The 9,858-nt window shown below is 49.8% G+C and overlaps 1 protein-coding gene and 1 long non-coding RNA gene across 2 annotated transcripts in view; one reads left to right on the forward strand and one right to left on the reverse strand.

Annotated features, from left to right (window-relative positions):
* PSAP (prosaposin) overlaps positions 1–1,326 on the reverse strand; it is a 30,189-nt gene extending 28,863 nt beyond the window's left edge. Inside the window, exon 1 of the mRNA XM_014840288.3 lies at positions 1,185–1,326. Coding sequence (XP_014695774.2) covers positions 1,185–1,224 — 40 coding nt within the window. The 5' untranslated portion in view covers positions 1,225–1,326. The remainder of the gene's footprint in view (positions 1–1,184) is intronic.
* A 116-nt stretch (positions 1,327–1,442) lies between these two features.
* Positions 1,443–9,570, forward strand: LOC123280149 (uncharacterized). Its single transcript, XR_006518788.2, has 3 exons — positions 1,443–3,509; positions 4,828–4,968; positions 9,158–9,570. It is a non-coding gene; the product is annotated as an uncharacterized lncRNA (long non-coding RNA).
* The last annotated feature ends 288 nt before the right edge of the window (positions 9,571–9,858 follow it).

Consider the following 9,858-nt stretch of genomic DNA (forward strand, 5'->3'; position numbering starts at 1 on the left):
GTTTTCCATGAACCGTCATCTATTTTGTTACTCTTTATTAAAATGTGGATGGCTGCATGAGAGTTAGCCCCTAAATTACATACAGTTAACTAGAAACAGAAATTGAGGTTGGCCCTAAAGATCAGGTTTATTTCCCTTCAGCGGGCTATATTATCTGAAAACAGACTTGGGATTCTCTCCATATAAATATTAAAATCTGGCTCCATAACTATCAAACTATAGAATTTTGGTAAGTATCAACCTCACTCCTTTCTCTTTACTATGATGATTTAAATGAGGTTAAGATGTGAAGGCAAGAGCTGGCGGGGGGTGGGGGGGGGGTCCACAGTGACATGAGGAGGGTACTAGGGCCCCTTCTAATTCCAGGAAGGCAGCGGAGCTGGTTCCCAAGCGCTGCCTTCATAACCTGCAGTGAGTTTAACAACCAGCAGTAGTATTTCAGGGCAATAAACAGGTATAAGACTTCTGTGCACAACTTCTCACGTACTTACGTTTTCCCCAAAATAAAGGCCACGCTAAAATCGGCCAATGGCTGTGCAAGACATTTTAAAGCAGGTGAAACAAGGGCTCCACCGCAAAATCATCGGGACCGGAAAAACCCTATATCATCTTCAAGATGTAGGATCAAGAGTAAATATATATGCAAAGACAAACATCAACATAAATGATATGCGTATGTGCTTCATGCAACCTCAATACTCTTAAAAACTGGGGAACGGAGGCCAAGGGCCAAAGCCTGTCCCGCTGGATGGGGCTCAAGTCCACTTCGATCACGTGCGCCCAGCACAAGCACGATAGGGCCGCAGGAAGGGTCACCCTGCAGGCAACACCCAGAGCTGGAAAGGCAGGCTGAGGGAAGGCCCCGGGAGGCCCCAGCCGCGCCGGCACCAACTCCAGCCTCGACAGACACGCTACTTCCCCGGCCCCGTCCGCCTCGCCTCGCCTCGCCCCCAGGCCCTAAGCGGCCGGCCGGGGGCCTTCTTTGCCGCCTGTCTCCTAGCCGCCGGCCGCAGCCCCTCCGCCGCCCCAGCAGGTACCGGCGCTGCGCACGCGCCTGCGCAGTGCGCGCCCCTGGCCAACCCCAACTGGGAGCGAGGGACGAGGCCCAGTACAGCCGGCTCATGGATGGGCACGCCGCGTTCGGTAGGGCTCCCCTTCCCCAGCCCGGGGGTCTCAGGGCTTACCCGCACCCAGGAAGCTAGCCAGGAGGAAGAGAGCGTACATGGCGCCGGCTGACTCCGCACTCTGCAATGCAGGGCGTCAGCTGATCGTCCTCCGATATAAAACCTGCCCCGCCCCCGAAGCCCCCCACTGCGCATGCGCAAGTTCCGCCCCTCCAGGCCTACCCGAGTTCTCCCCGCAGCCTGACTCAGCGCCTCACAGCGCGCCTGCGCGAAGGGAAGGCGAGGAGCCGAGGAGAAGGATCACAGGAGGATTGAAGGAGGCTGGGAGGACGGGAGGGGCGAGAGCGTGTGGTGGAAGGGAAGGGTCAGAAAAGAAAACTGGTTAAGTCAATGTTAGGGATTATACATATAAAATATCTTTTAAGCCTCACATTTTTTCTGTGAGGTACCATTTTTTATTAGTAGTACCATTTTTCAGATGAAAATCCATACTCAAGAAGGTTAAGGACTTTATCTTGTTCTCACAGTCAGAATTCAAACACCCAACCCACCCGGTCTCCTGAATGATGTTTATAGCATTTACCTGGCTAGAGTCAGTGTGTACTTCTTTCAGAGCCCTGATTTTCCCTCTTAACATTTCATATCCACAGTCACTGCTCCCCATGACCCACAGACAGATTTTTCAGCATTAAGGACAATCCCAGCCAAGGTCCTACAATGCTTTGTCCGTGGAGTTGGACGGAGTGGAGGACAGGGGTTGAGGAGTAAGATGGGGGAGAACGGGAAGTGGCTCAGCCATTGGAGAAGGGAATCAGAAGTGAAGCCCGAATTTGAGACCCCGCTTGCAGAGGGAAGTAGCCCCACCCTTCCAGCCCTCAATCCTCATCTTATTCCAGAATAAGAAAGGCCCAGGTAGCCCACACAAAAGCACTTGACCTTTACCTGTGGCTGACCCCGTCTGATTGTGAACAGAGAGATGACTCCACCCCTGCCCCGCCCAGGGACAAGTACCTACCAGCCCAGCGGAAGGAAAGGAAGGAAATCTCTGCCTATCAGAGCAGGCCCTGAAAGGTCATTTAGTCCCATTCTGTCACTATACCAAAGGGGAAACTAAGGCCTGAAGAAAGACAGACATTTATCCAAGGTCACACCTGACCCATGAGGGGCAAACTCAGGGTTCCATCCACCTCAGACGATCTGTAATCCTCCTGCAACAGCCCACAGATAGAGGTCTCAGAGCCTTTGGCTCCCTTGTCCACCCCCACCCCCACACTGTGGTCTTACTTCCCCCTGGGCAGCCGCATGGGGAAGTGTGCATCAGAGTGGGCGAGGTAAAAGGGCTAAGTAAAACTGGGACAAGATTTGGTCTAAGCTGGACGTCTCTCGGGTTGGCCTCAGTGGCCAGATGGAGACTGCATGGCTGCCCCATCCTCAGGCTTCCTAAGTGCAGGTACAAGCATGGGGCAGACCACCCCAACAGCTGGATAAACACAAGGGAAGTGGGGCTCTAGGACACAGTTCCGTCCCTCAGCTCCAAGCATCCCATGTTCCATGCAGGTTTCAATACTGCAAGCCAAAAGGAAGCTTAGAGACCTTCAGATCATATGCTCTCATGCCAATGGAGTTATTGAGCTCTCGGCTACTTAATGACAGAGCTGGAACCAGCCATGACTCTTTTTTAATACCCCCCTCCTTCATAACTAAAGGAATATGTCAGTGTTTTTGAGACCAACTTTTGCTGCCTTTCATTTGCACACCTGGAACACAACAGTAACATGTTCCTTCATCCACCTCCTTCCCTGTAAGGACAGAATTTTAATAATATAAAAACAGTAAGTGGATTATTATAATTTGTTACCAAGCCAGTAGATGCTTAAATCTTCTTAAAATAGCTTCCTAACCATCTGTGTGTGGGCAATAAGAGCTGTGAAGCTACTCGGACCCTTTTGACGCTGTAATACCCAGTCCCAACTATGTATGCCCAGGGGAAATAATCTGGAGCTAAGAAGTATTTTATCCAAAGTGTTCACAGAAGGGCCCTTTATAATAATGGAAACTGGAAAGATCCCAAATGCTGAACAATGATGGGCTAACTAAGGAAACCAGCCTGGACAAAACAATGGTAGTCAAAGCAGCTTTGAAGCAAGACGTGGAAGCAGCAAGTACTCATGTGCAACAGGCCTGTGAGGGAAGTGGGTTCCAAGAAATGAGGACAGAGCAAGACCTAAAGCCCCATCTTCTGGTTCAAGCCCTGCCACTGACTTCCCAGAGGGGCCCGTGGAGCTGGTGAGGGAGCTTCAGGATCCTCCAGTCCGGCATGCACTGGGGCCCTGACCCTTTCAGAAGAGGTGAGACTTTTAGTGAGGAGAAGAACAGAGAACTGAGGTGAGGAGAGAGTCTGCTGACTTTGGGTTAACTCGTCTTTGCGTTATTTCACTCATTACAATGTCCACGTGTTACTTTATACTTTTCAAAGGAAAGATTTGAGGAAAACTTTAAGAAGAAAAGGAAATCCCCTTCATTTCCTCCCTACTGTGAGCACAAGTTTTCAGGGAACTGAAAAGATATTTTTTCTCAGAAATATGGGCCACCCTGGAGATCCTGGCAGGATTCCTGTGGCTTTCCAGTTCTGGGTCCCAGTTCCTCATGAGACCCCACTTCTAGTGACTGAGATCTCTTAAAACCCCCACCTGTTGGATTCTTTTAATAATTCCCCTTTTGGCCACACAGGTCCTCTACCTGTTACTGTTTCTACACCTGAAAGAGTTCTTGCCCAGGACAGCTAATATAACAGAGGCATCCACTGTGAAGGCCAGCCTACCCTCTTGGCCCCAAAGCTCCACTCTGGCTCCCCAAACAGCCACCCTGGAACCTCATCCTTCCCTGGAAGGGTATCTTCCCTCCCCATCCCCAGTGAAGCTCAGGCTCCTCTCCCTCCAGCATCCCCCTCATCAAGACCTCCAGCCTTCAGCCTCTCCTGCCTGCATTTGCCTTTCTGCCTAGTCTGGATGCCTCAGGCAACCACTCCAGTAAATTTCAGCCCCTCCCAAGGATCCCTCTCCCCATCAAACTGCAGTCACTCGCCTGCCAATTCCCAGCCTCTGATTTCTTCTTTTCTATCCCCACCTGCCCTGGGCTACTGGAGAAATAAACCACCCTAGCTAGGCTCACAAAGCCCTCTGTGCTACTCAGCACCTGTTTAGCCCTCCCATGTGGTGAAGTCTGCTATTGTCTCCTAAGATCCTTCACCTCTTTTTCCTTGATCTTGATAGTAATCAAACCCCCTATTTCTGTCTGAGTACGTGGCCACTCAGAATAGACTACATTTCCCAGCTTCACTTGCAGCCACAAGACTTAATTCTGGCCAATGAGGTAAAAGAACAAGTGCCCATATTGTGACTTCTAAGTACTGCTCCTAACAGGAAAAGACACATCGAGTGTAAATATTTAACAACTGATGCTTCCAGGACACTGGCCATAGTGTTGGGGGAATGTCCTGGAAGATCCCAACTGAGCCAGGTTGTTGTCTTGGAGGGGTGGGTGGTCCGCCGGGATGGGTAAGTAGGGGGATCAGGGAGTCAGCAGTTATTTACCAACAGGTACAGAAGTATTTCAATAATTTTACTACTGAACAACTCTACTGATTTGTACCAGCTAAATGTCAGCCCTAGCTACAAACTCCTTTCTTCTTCATGCTGCCTAGATTGCAGACATAATGGCAGGAGCTCAAGCATTCATCCTGGACCATGAGGTAGAAGCCTTGTTAAGGATGACAAAGCACCAAAAGCCTGGATCACTGATGATTATATCTGCTCTATATTGTCCACCGCCAGACTTTTTATAGGTAAACATACCCAAGTCTTGTTTAAGCTTTCATTATCTTGAGTTTTTGTTACATTCCAGATCTTCTCAACAATATTCAAGCCCCTACCTTATCTTTATCTTCTTCATGCTCATTTCCTATTTTCCCTCTTCTCTTCTGTCTCTGAGGAGGAAATGCCTTTTCTTCTCTTTGTGATGCTAAACTTTAGCTGCTAAGCTCTCCTTTGCTTTTGCTGATCCGCTCCTGTGACCTCTAGGACAGAGCTGATATTCTGCCCATTCTCTTTGTTCATTGCCCATGCCTTGCCACTTATTAAATATTTTTAATATCATCCCTCTAGCACTTTGCTCCATCCACTTTTTTATATCTTTGACCTCCCCCCTTGCTACCAGCTCTTCTCTCCCAGACTATAAATATACCCAAGGCACTCTCATTCTAAAAGAAATTTTTTCTCACCCCTGACTTTCAGTTCAGCTACTGTGCTTTCTCTTATGTTCCCTTCACTGCCACACTCCTTGAAACAGTCGCCTACACTCACCATATCTACTAGTCTCCCTCCAAACTAAATCCGACTCAGCCCAACGTTCCAATGAATGGCTTTTCTTTCTTTCTTTTTTTTTTAAAGATTGGCACCTGAGTTGACATCTGTTGCCAATCTTATTTTTTATTTTATTTTTTTCTTCTTCTCCCCAAAGCCCCCCAGTACATAGTTGTATATTCTAGTTGTAGGTCCTTCTAATTGAGCTATGTGGGATGCCACCTCAGCATGGCTCAACAAGCGATGCCGTGTCTGTGCCCAGGATCTGAACCAGCGAAATCCTAGGCCACCAAAGTGGAGAGCGTGAACACAACCACTCGGCCATGGGGCCAGCCCCCCCAGAATGGCGTTTTGAAAGTAGATAATCAATTCCTACTTGGAAAGTCCACCAGCACCTTCTCATTGCCTTTAGCCTCTGACACCGTTGGTCTGCTCTTCGTTCCTACAACTCCCCCCATTTAGCATCAGTAACACAGCACCACTCTGCAGGAATGCCAGATACCCAGCACACAAGTCCCCGCACCCACTCCTTACCTGCGGCAGGCATCACTACTAGAACTTGATTTCCGAAGACTTCTCAACTCAGCACTCCAGCTGCTTTTACCAACTGATCAAAGTGGGCTCTTGGATTGACACATATTTGCCATCTGTCAAATGGTAGGCTTCCCTGGGAAACACGCTCTGAGGCCCAGATGTGTGGACAGAAGTTTATTAGGGCATGCTCTCAGGATCACACCTGTGAGGCAGTGAGGGCAGCAAGAGAGGGCAGGGAGGGGAACTGAACTGCAGGGAAGCCATTGCAGGGATGGCCCTGCAGAACTGTCCTCAACTGAGGCAAGAGGAATGGCCTTCACACCTCAGCATACTACTACCCAGGCGAGGGGCATAGCCTTGGGCCGGGGGCTCCCACTGGCAGAGGACAATTCCTGAAGAGGGGCTATTTTGGACTAAATGTTTGTATTCTCCTCCAAAATTCATATGTTGAAGCTTAACCCCCAATGTGGCTATCTTTGGAGATGGGGCCTCTAAGGAAGTAATTAAAATTAAATGAGGTCATAAGGGTAGGGCCTTGACCCAAAGGATTAGTGTCCTTACAAGAAGAGACAGCAGAGAGCTGGCTCTCTCCCTGCACACCTCCCCCCACAGCCTGCACACACTGAGGAAAGGCCATGTGAGGACATATCCAGAAGGCAGCTGTCAGCAAGCCAGGAGGAGAGCCCTCAGCAGAAACCTTGCTCTTAGACATCTAGCCTCCAGAACTGTGAGAAAATAAATGTCTGTTGTTCTGGCCCCCGGTCTAGTGTATTTTGTCATGGCAACCCAAGCAACTAAGACAGGTGCACGGTTGTGGGCCCTCAGCAGGCAACCCTCCAGGCAGCAAGGAAATGCTTTTCATTAAAAAACAAAATGTTAAGATCTTATTGGCTTTATTCAATGATTCATGAATCGAGCAGCATCCCACCTAGCAGATACAAAGGAGCTGCAAGGAGCTGTACAAAATGAAAAGCTTTAATAGGCAGAAGGGAGCGGGAACAAGGAAGTTATACTAGACAGAAAAGTGGATTGGTTGTGGCAAGGTCACTTTCCTTCAGGGGACGGCAGGGGTCTGTCAGGCAGACGACCTCACTAGTGCTCTTCAGGCGATTCCTGATTGGCTGGCTTAAAATTCCATTTCTGGGAGAGCCAGAACTGAAATTAAGTTAAGTGTTGATGTGGTGATGTGGGGCCTAGCATAAGTGGCTCCATTTGGGGCCTGTTGTCTTGTTTCTAACAGTTCCTTGGTCCCGAGAGGGAGATTCAGTAGCACACTGCACCGCTCTACCATCCTTGCTCTCAGCTGTCCTGCTTCTCTGACGATCCTTTTCAAAAAACAAGGCCTTGGCCCTAAGCCAGCTCTGCAATCTCTGCTCCTTCAAACTCCCAGCCGTGCCCTCCATCCCATGCTTCCAGCCCCTCTGCCCCACGTCCTCGATGGTTGCCTAAGTAAGCTATGCTGTTTCACGTCTGCGTGCCCTATAAATAACCCTCTTCCCCACCTCAAATTCTCCCTCCTACTTCTTTCCCTGGTGAACTTTTATTTAACCTTCAAAACCCAGTTAAAGTGATACTCCCAGAAGCAAGCCTTTTTTAAGCTTTAGGAGATGCTGGAGCGTCCCTCGACACTGAATTGAAAGAGGTCTGATGTCATCTTGTCCCCTCTGGGGAAGCCAGAGTGTCCCACCAGGCCCACAGCTCCCTCGGGGCTCCTTGTTCACAGGTCCCATTTGGAACCTGGAGGCCTTGCGGCCTTCTGGGCTGGGAATGAGCACAGTCCCAGGCAGCCAGTCTATTCTGGAGGCTGGCCGGCCCCCAAGCTGTGGCCTGGCCCCAGAGCTCTGCCCAAAGCTGGACTCACAGTGGACTGTGCCTGGCCAAGCCAGTCAGATGCTCTGTGACAAGCTCGGACAGGAGCTGCTAAGAGCACGTGTGGGTGAGTCAGCAGTGAGCCGCGCAGCCCACGAGGGACTGCTGAGTCACTGGGAGAGAGTCTGCCAGTCTGTGAGGCAGAACCTCTTGAGAACCTGCAGAAAGCTGTGAACACTCTGCCGAAAAAATGCACAGACGCAATATTTTGCACTGGTTCTCAGACCTCTGCCCTCCATCCGTGAATGTCAGGAGAACTTTAGTAAACCCAAAGAGGGGAAGTGACATAACAGGTCAGACAGCCAGTGAATAGCAGAACTGGGACCAAAAACAGCTCCCCACAGTTCCAGTCGGCTTGATTTGCCAGCTGAACCTCTCTGGCCCGGGCACCTAGGCAAGCCTACCCCCTATTTCAAGGTCCGGCTGCATTTCTCCTCCTTCCAACCTCAGGCACCCGTTTTCTTCCTCCAACTTCTAGAGCACCCTCAGGCCCTTGCTCTGGGCCAGGGTCGGCGGGTGAACAGTAACAAAGGTGAGATGAGACTGAATAATGTCTGAGCCTGAAAGGAAAGCAAGAATTGAGCTATAATCAAATTGACAACATTAGCGTATCTCTAAAAAGTGAAGCTTCGTAAGGAACTTGGAATTTAGGGAGGGAGGGAAAGAATCACAAAGGCAAACTGCCATTGTCTAATAAGAACAACAACTGGTGCTAACTGACGGCCTGGTTTGCGCCAGGCCCTGTACTGATCGCTATACGTTCACAATCTCAAATCCTTAAATCAAGGATTGATTATACCCAAATGACAGGGAGAGAAACTGAGTCTCAGGAGGCTGACTTGCCTAGGATATCCCTGATCGTGGCAGAACTAAGATTCAAGCCCAAGACAGTTTGGGGCTGAAGTCTATGCCGCACTGCCTCCGTTGAGAATGCCCAGAATTGCCCAGGGGTGCCTTGGCTAGGACACTCACCTTAGTGCCCAACACAGGCAGATGCCAACTATGGAGATGCTCTGGGGCCATCAGGGCCTGATGCCATCAAACAACAACCTCTCCGTGTTCAGGTTCCACATGCCCTGAGCAGACTCTATAGCTTGCCTGGCCAGCCTGACTGCAGGGGGAGAATGTGGGCAGATGATCCCATTCACGTGACAGGGCTTTTCCTCAGGGTAGAGACTGTTGGTCTGGTTTATATGTCAGACTTGTGAGTTTGTTCATGACCTTCATCAATTCTGGGCCCTGAAAACATTGAACTTCTCACTTGACCAGGTGGACTAAGACCCTTGGACCACAGTGACTTCATCAAGAATGTGGCACTCTATGAAACCAAATGGAAAGAGCTGTGCCCACAGAAGGAATTGTCATGACCCTGGGAGGCACAAGCCTGTTTCAAGGTCAAATTTGCCCATTCAACCATGAATTCAACTAATCCATATTCATGGCCTGTCCTGGGCCAGGCACTGGGTATGTGATAGCACAGATGCCTTCCTGTCCTCAGGAGGCTGTGGTCTGGGTGGCGGTTCAGATGGGTGAACACCTGCCTTTTCTCCACTGCGTGTGAGGCACGTACTCCCCCAATCCATGCATTGTTTTCCCTTGAATAAAGAACATTGAACTCATTCCTAAGTTGTTCTGATTTTGTTATTTGACTGTTCTCAGGGGACCCCCACCCCCGGCCTTTGAGTGGGCTCCAGGCCTCCCCGGAGCTAGGAGCATCGCAGGAACAGGGCCGCCTTCCCCTTCAAATGCCTGTCACACAGAACTCAAGAAACAGTAAAAAGATCAGTGGTGGCCAGCGGGTGAAGGAGGGGTGGAGGGATGACTAGGTGGAGCACAGGGGGCTTTTAGGGCAGTGAAATGATTCTGTACGATACTATGACGAACAATACGTGACATTATGCGTTTGGCAAAACTACAACACAAAGAGTGAACCCTAACATAAACTATGGACTTTAGTTAATAGTAGTGTA

The sequence above is a fragment of the Equus asinus genome, chromosome 2 (assembly GCF_041296235.1).
Source record: "Equus asinus isolate D_3611 breed Donkey chromosome 2, EquAss-T2T_v2, whole genome shotgun sequence".
Classification (NCBI taxonomy): Eukaryota; Metazoa; Chordata; class Mammalia; order Perissodactyla; family Equidae; genus Equus; species Equus asinus.